General features: G+C 28.2%; 2 protein-coding genes across 2 annotated transcripts; one reads left to right on the plus strand and one right to left on the minus strand.

Moving 5' to 3' along the window:
• Positions 1–3,111: 3,111 nt before the first annotated feature.
• Positions 3,112–6,710, plus strand: LOC108472398 (glucan endo-1,3-beta-glucosidase 8). Its single transcript, XM_017773905.2, has 2 exons — positions 3,112–4,319; positions 5,416–6,710. Exons 1-2 carry the CDS (start codon positions 3,979–3,981, stop codon positions 6,512–6,514), a joined length of 1,440 nt encoding a protein of 479 aa, XP_017629394.1. The 5' UTR covers positions 3,112–3,978; the 3' UTR covers positions 6,515–6,710.
• A 10,298-nt stretch (positions 6,711–17,008) lies between these two features.
• Positions 17,009–18,880, minus strand: LOC108472399 (GATA transcription factor 5-like). Its single transcript, XM_017773906.2, has 2 exons — positions 18,031–18,880; positions 17,009–17,923 (listed from the first exon to the last, which is right to left on the minus strand). Exons 1-2 carry the CDS (start codon positions 18,148–18,150, stop codon positions 17,174–17,176), a joined length of 870 nt encoding a protein of 289 aa, XP_017629395.1. The 5' UTR covers positions 18,151–18,880; the 3' UTR covers positions 17,009–17,173.
• Positions 18,881–20,408: the final 1,528 nt, after the last annotated feature.

A 20,408-nucleotide genomic window follows, 5' to 3' on the forward strand; every position in this document is an offset into this window, starting at 1 on the left:
ATTATAATTAATATTATTATGATCACACTTCTATCTTTTTGTATTTTATATCACCTTAAAATAACACAATTACAAATTCAAAAATTAAATATGTGTTCAATATTATTAAATTACAAATTCATTACTACTCGCTTATATTCATTATTAAATAAATCTTAAAATAAAATATTTTTAACATACAATATTTTCTTTTACCTGCAGTAAAATAGGGGCAAAGCTAAAAAAATTTGGGAGGTCAAAATTAAATTGTTCAGTTTTACGATAGTAAAAATATAATTTCACCGTTTTAATAGTTTATATCTTTATAATTTTTAAAAGATTAAATCAATTTTTTTCATTTTTAGAAGGGCCAAAATGTAATTTTATTATTACTAATTTAAAATTTTTATAAATTATAAAATACTTAAATAAAAAATTCTATTTTAAGGGTCAGTCCTGTCAACCCCTAACTTCGCCACTGATTATCTAATTATATTTAAAACTTTTGCAATATTCATTAAGTATTATTATAATATTAAATGTTTTATATGATTATTGAGAAATGATAAATATTATAAGTTATAGATATGATATTTATGTGAATAAAAGTGTATGACAAATGAAGCCATTTATATTATTTTAGTTTGCATTAATTATCACGTTTCTTGCTTATTTTTATTGAGGCATTGGCACTAAATGTGGTTAATAAAAAAATAACAATAACCCTGAACTTGTAGGATTGGATCTTCATTTTTATATTATTTTTACTTATTTTTAATTTTGAAAATAATCTCAAATTTTTGCAGGTGACTTGAATGGATCTGATTTGGGTTAGGTTTGAATAATGATTTTAAAGTTTTCGATCAATCAATTAAATTTGAATTCATTTTAAATATTAAAAATTTTAAATTTTAATTAATTATAAAACATTAAAATGTTAATATTTAAAAATATTAAATATTTTAAGAAGTAAAACAAACCAACAAACCCAATCGAGTTGACTTAAAAATGGGCATTGACCTATAATATTACTCAACTAATAAACAATTCTACTCAAAATTCTTTTATTAATTATAAAATATAAAAATATATATTATTAAAATAATAAAATTATATTTTTACAGTTATAAAATATATAATTTAATTTCACCTTTAAAAATTTTATCACTGATTATTGTCCGACAAGAGTATCAATCTGAGCCTCCCTTTGCTTTCATGTTGGTCAATAGAGGAGAGATCATTAAAATGGACTTCTCTTATAGCTCGAAAATTGTATTTCTAGCCATTTTAAGACGAGCTAAAGCCTATTTTTCCTTGTAACTCTTTTTGTGTCTATAAAAATTCTCATTTGATTGTGACATGGTCATGATGCGAGTGAAATTATATAAAAATTAAAATTTAATTGAAATGACAAATTAAAGCTTTGAGAATTAATATCCTGAGTACAAGTCCAGATATTGTGAATTTATTTTTGATTTTTTGCAGATTTTATATAAAGATATTAAAAATCATAATAATATTTAATACCTTTTAAATAGATTATTATTATAACATTAAATAAATAAATTTTTTCATTAAATATGTTTTATTTCTAGAGTTTAAATTTTCATCTTTAAAATACATATAAATTATGAATAAAATAAATAATAAAATTTAAAATGGATTAAATTATTTTAATATTCATTTTATCTCTTAGAAAACCCAAAGAAAATCACAAATTACGAAAAACTTTCCCATTATCTTTTCGCAATCTCGAAAAGAGACAACCTCTCTCCATCTTACTATGTGTGATGCAACTCTGTCGGTGACCGACCTTCTCATAAATCAAATTTTAAAAATTACAACTTTATCTGCAAACCAAAATTTTAATCCCTATAAAAAGAAAAACTTTTTCTAATATTTTATTATTTTATACAAAATAGCATCTTTGGTTAAATTGTCTTTAACTTCTTCTACTTTTCATTACTTTTCAAATTTAGTCCTTTTTCTTTTTCATAAATTTTGTCCTTCTATTTCTGGTTAAAAATTATTTTATTAAATTTTTGATATGATATTTTGAAATAAGATAATACTTGCTAACTATGTAACAAAAAATAATATTGTAATGAACCCGATTTTAATGAATCAAAGATTAAATTCTTTAAAATAAAAGCTAAATGGACAAAATTTTAAATTTACAAAAAAATATAACAACTTGAAATGTATTTTAACCGTAACTTTTTTGAAACTAAAAAACATGTATAACCGGCTGGTTTGGGTACTATACATAGGAGGGTGTGCATAGTAAACGTGGGTTGTCAGTGGTCCACGTCATCAACCTAAACTTTAAGCAATTTATGTTAAACGTCACCGTTTTTGTCATGAATTGATATTTCCCCCTTTTTTTTTTCTTTTTTTTTTTTGTAAAATTTTTTCTTCTTCAAAATTTTCATCTTTTCTTGAAGAGCCCATTGAACACATTTAATAAAAATTAATCTAATTCTAAAAATAAAACTAATCAAAACTTTTTACTTTTAAGGAATGTTTTTATAAGAAATTATCATCAAATTAGTAAAAATAATTATCAATTTAAAAATTCAATATCTCTTAAATAAAATCTCAATTTAAATATTTTGAGATTAAATTTTAATTTTAAAAAATTAATAATAGAATCAAATAACATATTAATTACATATTATGTATTTTCTTTAGTATTATAAAATATTTAATGAACATGATAAAATTTTTAAATTTATTATTCTTTGGTTAATCTTTAATTTTAGAGTTTTATTTTTAAGGTCTTTTTGACGAACATTTACATTCAATACATTTAATATCGCTATTTTTATACTAACAACAAGTAACTCTACCACGCATACTAAAATAAATCCAACAAGAAAAATAGAAAAAAATAAAATTAATAAAAAAAGATAAGAAAAGAGAGTTTTTGAATCTTTCACTATATATATATACTAAGACAAGAAAGAAAAAACAAAACAAAAGAAGTATTAAGATCTACATAAGAAAAGCAAGTTTGAAGTCTTAATTTGTTTGAAATTTCTTATAAATTAATAATATTGTACGAACAAAAATAATAAATGAATAATTTTATACAAATATTAATTAAATTTATTTATTATTATATTCCTGTCTCTCTAGAGATTATCAACCCTGAGCCATTGAAACATTTTCAAAGCACAAGGTTCTTACTTATTAGCCGTTACAATTCCTACCAGAATCCAAAAAAATAAATTTAAAAAATCAAAAAATCATTTTTTTCAACATTCCCAATTTTCCATCACAAAAAAGAAAAAACAACAACACTTAAATCCATAGATTTCTCTTTTTGTGATTTGTTTTCATCAACTTGGTAACTATTGTTGATTAATAATTTTCCCTTTTCATGTTTTAATCTTGTTTGATTTGTCAACTTGAAAAAAATTTCTCTTTCAAACTATTGTTTTTGGTCTGCAAAAAGATTGATTCCTTTTTTCTAAAACATCACTTCAGTTCTTCCCTTCCCCTGTTTCTTCTCTGTTCTTCAAGCTCGGTTTCTGTTTCGATGTTTCCATCAAAACCCATCTCCTATTTTCTATAAAGTTTCAATCTTTTTGTTTCTATAAAGTTTTTGTTGTAAAAAAGAAAGAAAAAAAATTGACGGTTTCTAGCAGAGAAATATACAAAAAAGAGAAGAAGAAGAAAACAGAATAAACTTTCTCATATTTTATATTCTTTTTTGCTTCTTTTTTCAGTTTTCTCTTAGCTTTCAGTTTCATTTATTAGATTCACTTTTTGCTTCTTGCTCTCCCTCTTTTTCTCTCCTATGGTCACAAGAATTTCTTTGATTTTCTTTTGATCAAGCAGATAAACAACCTTTTTCTTTTCTTTTTAACATTATTACATAACCCCATAGCCAAGACCTTGCTTCTTCTTTCTAAGCAAGCACCTTTAAGCCTTAACCTCCATCCCCTTTTATTTGTTCCTTTCAAGATTTTTCATTAAAAAGGCTAAAGAGAAAGCATGGGAAATTCTTGTTTTTTAGGAATATTGGTAACAATATCCCTGTGTCTTCAGTTGTTTGGTGTTGGTGTTCATGGTCTTGGTGTGAATTGGGGTACCATGGCATCACATAAACTTCCCCCAAAAACAGTGGTTCAGATGTTAAAAGACAATGGAATAAAGAAAGTTAAGCTTTTTGACGCAGATTCAACTACTATGAATGCTCTTGCCGGAAGTGATATCGAAGTCATGGTTGCTATTCCTAATGATCAACTTCTTGCCATGAACAGCTATAAACGTGCTAAAGATTGGGTTAGGAGGAATGTCACAAGATATAATTTCGATGGAGGTGTTAACATTAAGTAAGTCCAATTTTTGACTTCTTTTATATTAATCATATATCTGTTGGTAGGTCTTTATTTACTGATTTATCTTTTTTAATGCTGTTGGGTTTTCTGAGGCAATTTCTAGGATTTATTAAGCTGCTGATAAAATATTGTTGTGTTCTTTATTGAGGATTTTGATAAATTGGATGCTTGTTTTGGAAATTGTTAGAGTTTGGCATTATGGAAATTTGGTTCTTAATCTAAAGTCTTTGCATTTGACTGTTGAAGTATTTCTTTATATTTGAAAGAATCAATATATTATGCTTGAATTTGACACTTGGGGCTATAGAACTTTTTTACTGATGATTTCTTTGCCACAAGAGCGGAGTCGAGCCGGGTTGTACCCTAACAAGCTCTCCGCGAGCTGTTGGTTCTATCCACAATGCTCGAACTCGAGACCTTTTCGTTATTTTTATCCTTTTATTATTGAAATTCACAGCTTGTTTAGGTTGGAACCAAGATTGGGAAACCTAATCATTGATCTTAAATTGGATTACAATTAGAACATCTTTATTTGGTATGCATTCAATGTTCTTGTTTGACTTACCTTCCCACTGGGAATGACTTTTTCTAGCACATTTATTTTCTTCTTTTAAATCAAATGTTGTCCACTTGAAAAATAAGCAAAAGGGACAGATGATGCGAACTCTTGTTGGAAAAGTTTTCCAGGAATCTTATCACATAAATTTCAACTTGTTATCCCCTTTGGTACATATTCCAGACTGAGATGACTTTGGATTCCTTCAACATTTGCTGTTCCTTTTCACCTTTATTCTTAGCATCAAAGGACCATTTTAGAATCTGATACAATGTGCATTATTTCTCAATACATGCGTGGTTTAAGCTTTTATGAAGGTTTCCTTGAAGCTTGTCTTTGGATGAAATAGTAACTAAACGAATGGATTGTTACGTTCATATTGTTCATTTGATTAACGTTTCGAAGATTCTAAGTGTGACTTCACACGAAGATGATTGAAAGATGCTAATGATTTTAATGTTTTGTTAATGGTGAAGGAAAGAATATGCTTATCTTGCTATTAAATCTGTGGGATTTCTTAATGTCATCAAACAGGTATGTAGCTGTTGGCAACGAGCCGTTTCTCACAACTTACAACGGCTCGTTCATTAACATCACGTTCCCTGCGCTTGAAAATATTCAAAATGCACTTAACGAAGCTGGGGTTGGGGACTCGATAAAGGCAACCGTGCCTTCGAATGCAGATGTCTATAACTCACCAGAAAGCAACCCTGTTCCATCAGCTGGTCGGTTTCGGCCTGATATCAGTGGACTTATGACACAGATTGTTGAATTTCTAGCCAAGAACGGTGCACCTTTCACCATAAACATCTACCCTTTCCTCAGTCTCTATGGAAATGATGACTTCCCCTTTAACTATGCTTTCTTTGATGGAGGAAACCCGATTGTTGATAACGGGATTCAGTACACTAACGTTTTCGATGCCAACTTTGACACATTGGTTTCATCTTTGAGAGCTATAGGGCATGGGGACATGACCATTATTGTTGGGGAGGTCGGTTGGCCCACAGACGGAGACAAGAATGCCAATATAGCTAATGCTCAGAGATTTTACAACGGGCTCATGCCTAGACTTGCAGGCAACATCGGCACACCTTTGCGGCCAGGATATTTAGAAGTGTACTTATTTGGCCTTCTAGATGAAGATGTAAAGAGTGTTGCTCCGGGAAACTTTGAGCGGCATTGGGGAATCTATAGGTATGACGGGCAGCCTAAATTCCCACTTGATCTTTCAGGCCAGAATCAGAACCGGTTCCTCATCCCTGCTCAGAATGTCGAATATCTTCCTCAGAAATGGTGTATATTCAGTCCAAATACTAATGACCTAAGCAAACTTGCGGACAACATAAACTATGCCTGCACCTTCTCCGATTGCACAGCACTTGGCTACGGATCTTCATGTAACATCCTGGATGCGAATGGGAACGCATCCTACGCATTTAACATGTACTACCAGGTGCAAAACCAGAATGACATGGCCTGTAATTTTCAAGGTCTTGCCAAGGTTACAACACAGAATCCTTCACAAGGGACTTGCAATTTTATCATTCAAATTGCATCTTCTTCTTTTGCTATTGGTCCCTCACTGATAGGAATGACATTTTTTGCTGTAATAGCATCTGTATTACTATAAACTTGATTCTGTAGATAACTGGGATGTTACTCTCTCTCTCTCTCTCTTTTTTTTTTTTGCAATTCATTTTTGCTAGTCACTTTTGTATGTCATAGATTCTTGGGTTTTTTTTTGAATCGATTGACTTCAAATAATAAATCCCATGGATTTATTGGATTTTCATTAGAATTAAATCCCTCGGTTTACTAGTCCTCAATGGTTGATTTCGTCAGTGCAAAATGTATACAATTATTAAATTTCGTGATAAAGAAAAAACAAACATATCTATTTACTGCACGTTCACATGCCATTATTAATTATGTTTAGAATCAAGCTAGATTCTATTCAAATTGGTACATGAATTCTTTACTATTAAGAAAAAAAATAAAATAGTGATTCAAACTAGTCTTAGTCCTTGTTGTGTATGTATATATAATGAATTTTTCTCACATGGTTTACATTTATATTGAAAATCCAAGTTTAATAAGGGATGAATAAGCTTTATGAAAAGAGGATGCACAATATGAATTCCTAAGGAATGTGTTTGAATCTATTTGCAAGAGTTAATGTTTTGAAATTTTTTTGCGTTTTAGGGATTTAAATCTTAATATATGCCTATGAAAGGTTGAGGAATTGAGTTTTGAATATAAGTTCAAGTTTTATCATGTGTAATTGCGTATATTTAAGTCTTCAGTCTTACCATGCACAATTGTACATGTGTGGATTTTAATCTTCCTAGCTTACAACTTCCTTTTTCTTCTTCACCATTATTTTCATTTTATCTTCTTCAACATCAAAGTTAAAAGATTACTTTTGAGGTGATCAGGACAAAATCAAAAAAGAAAAAGAAAAAAGAGGTGAAATTAAATTGTAACAATTTCATCATTTTAATAGCTTATATTTTTATAATTTTAAAGTATAAAATCAATTTTTTTATTTTTAAAGAGTTAAAATGTAATTTTACCATTATTAATTTAAAATTTTATAAATTATAAAAAATTTAAATAATTTTTTTCTTTTAGGGGACTAAGGCCCTATCAGCTCCCTAACTTCATCACTGATGTTAGAGTTGAATTACAAATTTTAGAAGGCTAAAATATAACTTTGTCATTATACTAATTTAAAATTTCTTAAATTCTAAAGAATTTAAATAAAAATTTGACTATTTTAGGATTTTCTTCCCACAGTCCTAACCCTAAATGACAGACAAAATTTTTAAAATTATAAGGTTGAAGATGGTTTATATATTACATTTAAAACACACATTAATAGTAGTAATTATTTAACACCATACCTTTTACTCATTAAGGTAGCATGAATATATATAGGGCTGAAAATGAATATAGCTTCATCAACTGTTTAGTGTTTATCAAATTTAATAAATGAATATGAGTACAATTTTAAGGCTTGTTTATTAATTAAATTGAACACGAGAAAAGTTTATTTGATTCATTTATATTTATAAATAAATTTACTTATGTTCGTTTAAAGTTAATCTAAAACTTGTATATTATTCGATTATTATATATTAATAAAATTATTATTTATTTGTTTATTTTATTTTATTTATAATATAATTATTAAATAATTTTTACGTAAAATTAATTAGTAGCCATTATTTAGAAGATTCTAATAGAAAATAAATTGATTAAAATTATTAAAAAGAAACAAAAATAAAATATAATTATCATCACTAACAATTTTCATTTAAAAAATAAATTTATAACCAACGAGGCTATAGCTGAATGGCTATGTTAAGGTCCTGAGAAGTTTAAAATCTCAAGGTTGAATCTCATCCTATAGAAATCATATGTAGGTTCTCAGTCTATATTTATTTTAGTTCATATTCCACCGTATATCGACCTTTTATATCCATAACCTAGGTTTAAATATATTCTAGTTATCAATCATATTTTATAATAATTAATTTTATTAGTAACTCTATGTATAATTTCTAAAAAAATTGCATATGTTAATAGAAAAATACACTATATTTGACATATAATTATATTAGAATATAATTTAATTTGATAATATTTAAATTATTTTATAACTAATTACATTTTGATTAATTTTAAATAAAATAATAATTAATTAAAAGGGTAAAATTCTCCTTTTATTAAAATTATTTAACACATAAAGTTTAAGTGGAAGTGGGTAATTTTCAAATTGAATTTTTTTTCATAAAAATTGGGCCTTGAATAATTATTTTTTAAATTCTTCTTGGAAATAAAAATTGACTTAACCCAACTGCACTCATATAAAAGTTGATTTTTTTTTGTTTTTGTTTTTGTTTTTGGAGAAAGGTGGACAAATAAACATTAACAATAAATCAGAAAGAGTGGTTCTCTCACAATCATGAACCCTAAAAAACCCCTACCAACACAACAAACCCATTTGTGCTTTCTCTCATTTGGATGTGAAATCTAATAATAATAATAATAAGAGGAAGAATTTGGATACCCACAACTTTGTTTTACTAAAATTCCTTTTCCCTATGCTTTTGGCATTTTGCATATTCTTTTCTTTCACCTTTAAATCTTTCAACCCAAACCATCCTCAACCATGCATGTTTTCACCCACTATTCATGGGAATCTAATATCATTCCTCTTTTGACTATTTTTACTTTTCTAAATTTTATTTTATTTTTCATTAATGGGTTTTTATTTTTATTTTTTAATTTAAATAAATTATATTTATAGTCACTCAATTATTTGATTATTTCTATTTTGGTCATTATTGATGCTAATATTATTACTGGTTTTAATATTGAAATATTTTATTTGTATATATTATATAATTCATATCATATAAAAATTATATTCATGATAATAAACATTTTAAAAATATATTAAGTTTTCTGTGTATAAAAATAAAATGTATTAATATTATAAATAAATTCCACCCGTAAATTCACAAATAATGAATATAATAACTTCTTTTTAAGTCATCAAAATAAAAATTCAAATAATTGATGAATGAATTATTTAGGTACATGCATGAAGCTTCCCTCCATCAACAAGCATGTTTTTGGGCCTTCTTTAAATTATTTCCTTTTTCAAATTTGTTTACAAAATTCTCTCCCTTTTTTTTATTGATATTGACAATTAACCCTCATCTACTTTTTTTTATTTATAATTAACTCCCTTCCCTCATTTTCATGTATCAATGCATTATCATAAATGTCGGCAATCAATATATTGATGAAACGTTTTTTGTGATAAAAAGTTTTTATTTTTTATTTTATTTTATGAATATGTATCAGAAATTATTTTATGGATCTTTCTCATTATATTATTTATGATCTATTTCTAATTATTCAATGACATTTCAGTAATTTTTTTCATATCATTGACACATAATTTTAGTAATTTTTTCACCCTAAACCTTGAACCTCGACCTTAGACCTCGAACTTTAAACCTTAGACCTTAAACTAAAATCTAAACTCAAATTTGAATTTAAGGTTTAGGATTTAAGTTTAGTGTTTGAGGTTTGAGATTCGAGTTTGAGGTTTATGGTTTAAAATTTAGAGTTTAAGATTTAAGATTTAAAGATTAAAGTTCAGAGCTAAAGGTTTGGGTTTAGGGTAAAAAAATTATCAAAATTATGTGTAAATGAAATGAGAAAAATTATTAAAATATAATTAAATAATTAAAAAGGGACCATAAAAGATGTGATGAAAAATTTTATAAAATAATTTCTCGTACATATACATACTTATGTGTACAATATATATTATACCGATTCAATCCAAAATCCAGAAGATTTAAATTGAAAAGGAGTTGAAATAGGAGATAAAAATAATAAATCATGTTGGTGATGAAAAGGATATGTATAATAATTTCCTTTTTTGTGTATTAATGAGAAGGACAAAAGTGAAATATAAATATATAAAATGAGTGATATATAAAAAATAATAGGATTGGTGTAGTTTTCAAATATGGGCACTATAGTGAAAGGGACCCATTCAAAGATGTTGAGTGGTATAACACATAACAAACAATCAACTTAATTCAAATGACTTGTCACTTCCATTATTCAATTTTAACTTCTTAGGCTTATAATTTCAAATAGAATAATTTTTAAATATTATTCTTAAGGAATTTTAAATATTTAAGAAAAAGGGAAAAATAAGATTTGTATCTTCACATCTGTAATCCAATGTTTACTTTGGTCATCTAACATATTATTCTTGCAAGATTTATAAGAAAGAAAATGGAATATCTCATTATTTTTTATTTTTAAATTTATATTTTTTCCAAAATATTAATTTATAAATTAAGGTCAAATCTTTGCCAAATATGTTATGTTAGGAATAAATGTTTTCAACATTTTAGGTTTCAATAATGGAAAATCTTATAATATTATTATAATCTTATGTTAGAATAATTTTGAAATATTTATAGTCGTCAATAATTATAAGTAATAGATAGTAAATTATTTCAAAGTTATCATTGAAGGATTAAAAGCGGTTAATTATGTCTTTTAATTATTAAAAGTTATATTATTTGGTTATTAATAAAAGTTATATGTCAAAAGGAGAAGGAATTGTATGAAAGCGTGATTCGATGTCATTCTTATCTCTTTCTAATAAGAAAATGAAAAATCAAATTTTTCCTTCTAAAAAAAATTCAAATCTAACTAAAAATGCTAAAAATTAAGAGTAAAAATATGATTTGTCATTCTCTTATTTTAAAAGGATAAGGATGACATGGAATCATAGTTTTACATAATCCTTTCTCTTGTTGAGAGATATGATTATTTAAATAGACAGTTATTAGATAGTTATGTATGTACGAAGGAATGTAAGGATTTCTATAAATAGGAATCTTATTTCATTTGAAAGGCGCAACAAAACACTACAAAAGCTAGGTTAAATTTTACTGTTGGTCCATGTATTAGGCGTAAATTATGGATTTAGTTCATATACTTTAATTCGATAAAACTTAGTCCTTATACTTTTCAAATTGATCAATTTTAGTCTCTATACGTTTAAAATTTGAAATTTCAATCATGATCCAAATAGTAGTAGTTTAATCTATGGTTAAATTTTGTTATTATTAATCTTGTACTGTGTGTAAAGTTGTAGATTTAACCCATGTTCTCCAATTAAATTATTCTTAGTCCCTATATTTTTCAAATTTCGAAGTTTCAGTATTGAAGCAAACGACAGTAGTTATATCCATTAATTGACTTTTTATTTTTGTGAATAATATGCGGGAATAGCAAGTTGACATAGCATTACACATGGAGTAATATGTTTGCCCCGTCAAATTTTGAAAATAACGAAACTTAATGAATTTAACAATTATCATTTGATAAATGTTACAATTTTAAAATTCAAAAAGTATAATTACTAAAAATGACCAAATGAAATTATAGGGACTAAACCCACAACTTACATATAATAGAGGGATTAATAACACCGACTGCGTCTATAAAAAAATCATCATCGTTAATCCAATGATCATTAAAAACACTAATTGTGTTCTCTCTTCCAACCCGCCATCTAGTACCTTCAAGAAGCACTACTTTAACCTTATGAATACTCTTCCAAATGGAGGAGGGAGATGCACCTTCCGTCAAATCAAGAAAATCCTCCATTGGGAAATATTTAGTTTTGAAAATCTTGCATGAAATAGACTCAGGCAAAGTAAGGAACTTCAAGCAACACCAAATTGAAATAGTACAGATTACGGATGCCCAATCCACCAAACTTCTTCTGAACGCAAAGCCTATCCCAAGACACTCAGTGAACTCTCTCCAACCACCCTCAGAGCCCCACCAACAAGAGTTCATCATTTTTTGCATATCACCACAAGAATTATAGGGAAGCAAAAACACTCATGCTATATACTGAATAATCTAAACCACTGTTTTAATCACCACTTTCTTCCTTTACCTTGAAAAAAACTTATTCTTTCAACTGAGGATACGTTTTGTCAAACATTCCTATATAAATGTGAGAATCTACTATCTCCTTTTTTTTTTTTTTCAGTAAATTAAAGATGATAGACCCAAGTAGTTCCCATGGTTAAGGGGTGTAATGAGACCAAGTCTAGTATAGTAGAAATAGTATGCCTTACCTGTTGTTTAGTATTGGAAGTAAACATGATGAAAGATTTAGAGAAATTTATAGCTTACCCACAAGCTTACAAATCTATAATATATTAAATGAAAATCCTCTAAGGGTTCATTTATTGGCACATGATAAGTTTTCTTTTTCAAAATATTTTATTTTATTCAAAATTTAAATTTTTTAATGTCCGCTTAAAAAAATTAAAAGAAACTTTATTTTATATTTTATTTTTAACAATATTTTTTTAAAACAGTTTTATTATAAGTTTTAATTATATTTATCCTTTTTTTATGCGGTGGTTAGAATTATTTATAGGCCATTCCTAACTCATAAATAGCAGTATAATGGCTTCAACGCACTGGAACTTATATCCTCCTGTATTAATAACAAATCCCATACCAATTGAGCTAAAACTCAATCGATATTTTGACCAATACTTTTAAAAGAATCGATCTTCACATTTACGAGTATATTTTATTGAAATGATATATTTGAAAATATTTGACTATATTTTAACTCGCAAATCGATTTAACATCCGAGCTTAATCTTAAACAATTATTACATTTAATTTCTATAATTAATATTATTATATTTAAAATAAATAAATAAATAAATTATTTTAAAACTTGTTATAACCCTGCTAATTCAGGGCGAAAAATCAATCATTTCCTAAATCCTTACCTTTCATGTCTTCTAATATGCATAGATTTTTAAAGCAAATTTTATCATAAAAATCTTATAAAAATTAATATTTTTATTATACATAGTTTAGTGCTCAATAGATTAGTTTAGTAGCAACTCAAACAAATAATAACAATGTATGGACATTACTAAATTTATGATAGAAAAATCACGTTTATTAATTTGGGTTTTATCTTGTTTGATAAGAATTTGAAATATTAATACCGATAGCTACTATAGGAAGTGAAATCTATATGTAAGAAATCTGGTTTGTTCTTTGTTCAATTTGATGTTTAGACAAATGTTTAGATAGAAGGTGTTCAAATAGATGTTTAGACATACGTTGGAACAGGATACTGGCAATAAGCAGATAAAGGAATGAGAGAAATAAACACAAGAAAATTGTTAACTTAGTTCAAATTCACCAATCCTACTTTACAGAACCTCTTTCAATGAATGATTTTATGCAACAATCAATCGATAACGTATTAACTAAAGCTCAATTTATCCTTACACAAAGAAATAATTACAATCCCAATAGATAACCTCGACTTGTTACAAATTATTCACCCCAAAACCTCACAATACAACTACTAAAACTCTCCCATAAAGCCTATGAAAAGAGTGCAAAATACAAGTAAAAAACAACAACAAAGATTCAAGGTAAATGCGGTACAAGCACTATTTATAGGCCAAATGAGGCAGCCTTCCAGATCACTTTTTGTAAAGATAAATACTTTAATTTGATACATAATAATCGTGGATAAAAATTTTCAAAAATTATCTCAAAATACAATTTTATTATCCAACTAAATTCAATAGATAAATCACCAAATAAATAGCTTAAAAGGATAAAGATAAGCCTTATGTGATAAGACATGTTGATCTCCAACTTCCAAGTAGCCATACTTGATCATCAATGTTTGAGATGAAAAGAAATATGTTCTGGAGTCCATTTGCTAATGGTAAAAATGTATATGTAGGCCTAAATCAAAAGGCCAACATCTTTTAGTATTTAGGTTTTACTGAAAGTCTTGTCTGAGCAAGTGTTTAAATAGGCTATGTTCAAATAGGTGTCTAAACAAGAGTCGAGTCATTAGTCTTGGGCAGTCTTGGTCCTAACACTATATATCCTATATAGAAAAGTGGTCAAATTTCAAGTTTAGTCCCTATGCTTTACTTAAATTTAAGATTATATAATAATGGTCAAATTTTAATTTTGGTCTCTATACTACATTTAAATTTAAAATTTAATATTTATACTTCAACTTTTTGACATAATTTGGTAACTCAATTTTTACAATGTCATTGATTAGCTCAGATACTTTATTTTGATTAAAATGTTGATGTAACTCTTAAGAGTTGTTAGAACTATTAAAATGATTTGTTAAATTCAATTCCATTGTAATGCCATTTTTTTTGTTATATGGCTACTAAGCTAGTATTTTTTAATTTCAAAATGTCACACCAATAAATTTAGCAAAAGAATTGAATGGTGCTAACAATTAGATCTACATTTTAAAATTCAAAAAAATAGAAGGATTAAATTCTTTAAAACAAAAGTACGAAGACTAAATTTCAAATATAGAAAAAGTAGAAAGATTTGGAGTGTATTTGAATACAGGGGTGAAGCCAGAACAATTGTTTAGGAGGGCTGAATGAAATTTTAATTTTTTATAATCTATATTTTTATAATTTTTAAAAGATTAAATTGAATTTTTATAATTTTAGGAGAGACAAAGTACAATTTTACTTTCACTAATTTTAAATTTTAAATTTTTTAAAGAGTTTAAATAGTAATTTTCTATTTTAAAGGGCTAAGACCTTGCCAACCACCTAAATTCTCCTCTGATTGAATATTCAGTTATTTACTATATAATTTAGCTTAAAAATAATTAATTCTATGCGAAGCATGGATGTCGCTAAGAATATGTAAGACTACATTTGAGCTTTGGCAATGTAATTTCATGGAATTTTATGTATAATCATACTTTTTAATGACATTTTTATTTTTAATAATTAGTCAAAATTAGCATAGATTATTTTCTTATAAAATCATAGTTTCAAATATTCAACAACCATAGTGGAGAAAATGGGGCAAATATTTTTGAATGAATAAAAGTGTATTTAATAAATTCAAAAGTAATAGAGTAAACATGATATACCCCATTTTGAAAAGATTTTAACACATGTTTAATATGTTTTGTTTTATTCGCATATGGAACTTTAGGGTTTTTATATTAATAATACGAAAAAAATTAATTATAATAATTAGCTTTTTAGAGATTATTTATGAAAATGAATAGTTCGAATAGTAAAAAATAGTGTCATTACATTGCTCGGCGACATCATCTTTAAAATTACATTTATCGTTACTAAATAATTTCAACTGAAGGAAAATATTTTTTAACTAGTGTCACTATTCTATACGACGAAATCGAAAATTTTAATTTCCCTCCTAATTTTTTCTTTTCGCTATTCGTATATTCTCATATAAAAATATCAGTGTCGTCGTATAGGGTGGCAACATTGCTTTCTATCATTTTTCCTAAACCCTAAATGGAAGAAGGAAAATTCATTTCCCAAAAAATGGAGGGAAATTTTAGAAAAAAAAGGCATATATTTGCAAAGCACAAAATTAAAAACTTTTTTATAAAAAGGGAAAAAAAAAAAAAAGAACAAGGAATCTGGTTTCAAAAGAAAACTGTTTCCCATTCTCATGAGAATCCATTGGTAGTAATAAATAAATTAAAAAGGTTAAAAGGGATAATTATGAAATAAAATAAAAGTTGAGCAGCATGCTGGAATCCATAATCTAATTTCATCTTATTATTTAATTTGTGTTATTCACAAATAGGTTCTATTTTGCTAAGATTTTTAATTTAAATTTTGTAATAAATATTAGCATTTTAAATTTTAATAGATATTGTGATAAATTTAAATTTAAATCTTAATATTTATTTTTATTAATTTGATATTTATTTTTAAAGTTAAATTTGATTATTAATTTTTAAAAAATTTAAATTACTTTTTTAATAAAAATATTTATTAAAATTTTAATTTTTAATAATACTGACATGTATTTATTATGTCATGTCAAACATAATTTAAATTTTATAAAAAATTCAAAATTCAAAAGATTATAAAAAGTTCATAAAATTACAAATAAAAAAGTATAAGAGGCATGCAGATTGTCAAGCGAGTTATGATATTTAAAAATTTAATATTTTAGTAAGTATTTCTATTAAAAATAATTTAAATTTTTTAAAAAATTTATGGTTAAATTGTGTATGTTTTTTAAAACTTTGATAACTAAATTTAACTAAAAAATAAGGATTAGTTTGAGAAAAAATATGAATAGGATTAAAATTTTAAAATTTGTAATTGGATTTTTTTAAAATTTCAAAATTGTCCTTCATAAGACAATGTCATTGAAATTCAAAATTAGCTAAGAAGTGGAGTTTTTATATATAAAAATAAATAAAAGAAAATCCAAGAGTCCATTTTGATATTAAACGCATTTGGTCATGTTATTTTGATGAGCTAACCAACGTCATATAGTTTCCATGTTCTAAGGGTACTACACTTGTTTCATTAAACCTTACAACTTTGATTTACATTTTTTTTTTAGGTTTTATATATTTTTTATAAACCAAATTTCACATTATGCATATGACTGAAGGAGCAGCATAGAGGGAATTTTTGTTTTCCTGTAAAATAATAATTTAAAAATTGTAAAAAATAAAATAGAGTTCATAAAAGTATATATAATATAATGATAGGCAGTAAACAAATAAGGGAATTACTACATTACTACTAGTGAAGAATTTCTTCAAATTTGATCCTATCTAGACATTGATTTACATTGGGGGGAATAAAAGAGAAAAAGGGGAAGTGAGTCATCATATCATAACATCTCACTGCTCACTAGGAATTGAAGATAACAGAGACATCCTCATCTCCATCACTTTCTTGTGAGAATTGGAGTGCAAATAGCTCACAAAAGTAGGGCTTTTTGCTGGCCTATACTCTGGCAGCAACCTCCCTGACTTGTACCTCACCCCACATGCATTGCATAGTGTCTTTGGACCCAATGGTCCTGCTCTCCACTGTGGTGTCCTTTGTGCTAAGCAATGGCTGCACCTCCTTGGCTGCTGCTGGTTCACCCCATTGTTGTTCCCATCTCCTATACTCTCTTTACTCACCACCGCCGCCGCCGCCGCCTTCTCTTCCTCCATTCCCTCTTTCTTTGTTGATTCCTCAACCTCACTATACCCCACCATGCCACTGCTGTTGTCATCTTCCTTTTTGGGCATAATGAGTTCACTGTCAGCTAACCAACATGACTGTTGAAGCAAAAGAGGGTCAGAGTTTGGCAATTGGAGGCTTTGATACCAACTGCAAAATGGGTTGTTTTTGGTTTTGGATAATGTTGTGGAAACCCTCTTTCTTTTGCTCCTAGCCTTGCCTGGAACCACAATTTTCTGCAAGGAAGGTGGGGTGATTTGATGTGGTTTCTTTGCAGAATTTGTAGGCTTTGTTGTTGTAGTTGTTGCAGTTGTGGTAACATTTGGAGCTGCTGTGGCAGCAACTGGTATGCAGTTCCCAGTGCTTGATAAACAGTCTTCTACAAATATAGACAACCACTCCAAACTCACATCCACTTCCTGCAATTTGTACAAAAAATACCGAGTTAGAGACTTTAAAACTCAAGCAAAAAGACCCCAACTTTGCAACAATAGGCATGCACAAAGAGAAAGGAACAGAGACTGACCGTATTTTGAGTGGGGAAAAGGTCATCAATAGAGGCACCCAGTTTAGAGCATGGTGATGAAAGGACTTGCTCTGGTTGATGATATTCACCCGAGACTGACACATTCCTGAGAAAATCCATAGCCAAAAAAACAAAACAAAATTTTTCTACTGTGTTGTTAAGCTTCAAGAAAAGAAAGTGAAAGGTAGGAATTTGAAGTGAAAACTGAAAACTGAAAATACCCTTCTAAGTACAGAGAAAATACAACAAAGAGAAGAAGAAGATGAAGATGAAGAAGAAATGTTGGTTTAGAGCATAAGGGTTATAGGAGTTGAAGTACGGGGTTTTGCTCTGCTGTATTCAATACTTGTGCCCCCTCTTTATGGCCTAGTTTTCTGTCGGCAGATAAAGCTAAAGAAAACAATCAAATTCAAAACTTATTGAATCACTAGGGAAAAGGGAGACAAAAAAATAAAGAAAAAGAAAATTGCCCATATCTCTTTCTCACTGCTTAAACATATATACATATATATATTATATAATAATATACAAGAATAAGACCAGTTTTTCTTTTATCTATCATATTATTCTTGGGGTTATTAAATTAACTAAGATGGGGGGACAAATTTTGAATTTTGTTCTCTTTATGGTTTTGAATTTGGGTTAGATGAGGCAATGGAGGGAGTCATGGAGGGAGGGGTTTGAGTGCAACTGTGGAGAAAGTTCAGTGGGGTCAGAATTCCAGGGCCTGCTTGGACTCTGAAGCCTGCTCTGGTTTTTGAAAAAAGACCCTAAAAGGCCAAAACTTTAAAAAGAAAGAAAAACAATGAAAGAGTGGGCTAATGCGGATGGGACCAGGAAAGCCGAAGTACTATGTATTGTAGAAATCAGAGTATTTTTTTATATACAACCTATGACACTACTTTAGGAAACTCTAAGTTAGGAAAGATACTAAATAGGAGATATGATCCCTTAAAATAAGGGATTTTAATAAAAAATATCTACAAAATATTCCTAAAATATTTACGAATATTCCTACACTCCCCTCAAGTGGAGAATATACATTGTATAATCCCAACTTGAATAGGAATTTATTGAACATGTGTTTTGGCAAAGCCTTGGTAAGAATGTCTCAAATCTGTCCTTCGAAGGAATGTAAGAAAGAGTGGTCATCTTTTGTTGACTTGATCGTGAATAAAATGCCTATCAATTTCAACATGCTTTGTTCGGTCATGTTGAATCTGGGTTCTTGCAATCTGAATGGCGATTGATTATCACACAAAACTTCAAAGTGATCCTCCGATTTGTGCCAAGTTCTTTAGTAATTTAAGTAGCCAAATTCCTTCAGATATCCCCAAAGCTAGTGCTCTAAGTTCACCAAGACTACTTCTTGAAACAACAGATTGTTTCTTACTTCTCCAAGTTGTAAGGTTACCCCAAACAAAAGTGCAAGACCCACTAGTGGATCTTCTTTCGGTGAGATCTCCACCAACTAGAGTCTGTAAAAATCTTATGATTCATCTTGTGTCTTCTTAAACATTAAGCCGTGTCTCAAGTTTTCTTCAAGTACTTGAGAATTCTATTTGTCTTTGCCATATGCTCTTCATGGGATTAGTCATGTGTTGACTTATCACATTTACGGAAAAAGCTATATCCGGCCTTGTCAAGGATAAGTAGATTAGTTTCCCAACTAACCTTTGAAATTTCTCTCTGTCTACTAAGGACTCATCTTCTTTATTGAATCTCAAGTTTGCCTCCATTGGTGTATCACCGTAAACTACGACCAAGAAAACCGTTTCTTTGAGTAAATCAAGTACATACTTTCTCCGGTTGATCACAAGTCCTTCTTTGATCTTGCCACCTCCATTCCTAGGAAATACCTTAGCTTTCCCAAGTCCTTGGTTTCAATTCCTGTTTAACAACTTCTTCAAATTGCTAATCTCTTCCTCATCATCTCCAAGAAGAATGATGTCATCCACATACACAATTAGGATAGCTTTCTTATTTGTAGAAGTTACCTTGATGAAAAGCGTATGATCGGCAAGGGATTGCTTGTAGCCATTTTGAAGAATGACTTTAGTGAACCTCTCGAACCAAGCTCGGGTGATTGTTTTAACTCAGATAGAGACTTGTTGAGCTTGCAAACCTTGTTGCTACCTTCAATAGACTTTGAGCCGTGGCAATTGCATATAGACTTCTTCCTCAAGCTTGCCATTAAGAAATGCGTTTTTACATCAAGTTGGTGTAATTTCCAATCGCAATTTACACCAAACTTAGAGTACTCGAATAGTGTTAAGCTTTGCCACAGTGCAAAAGTTTCGTGAAGTCTATCCCATATGTTTGCGTGAAACCTCGGCCACTAGTCTAGCTTTGTATCGTTGGATACCGCCATTGGAGTT

This window comes from Gossypium arboreum, chromosome 11 (assembly GCF_025698485.1).
Source record: "Gossypium arboreum isolate Shixiya-1 chromosome 11, ASM2569848v2, whole genome shotgun sequence".
NCBI lineage: Eukaryota > Viridiplantae > Streptophyta > Magnoliopsida > Malvales > Malvaceae > Gossypium > Gossypium arboreum.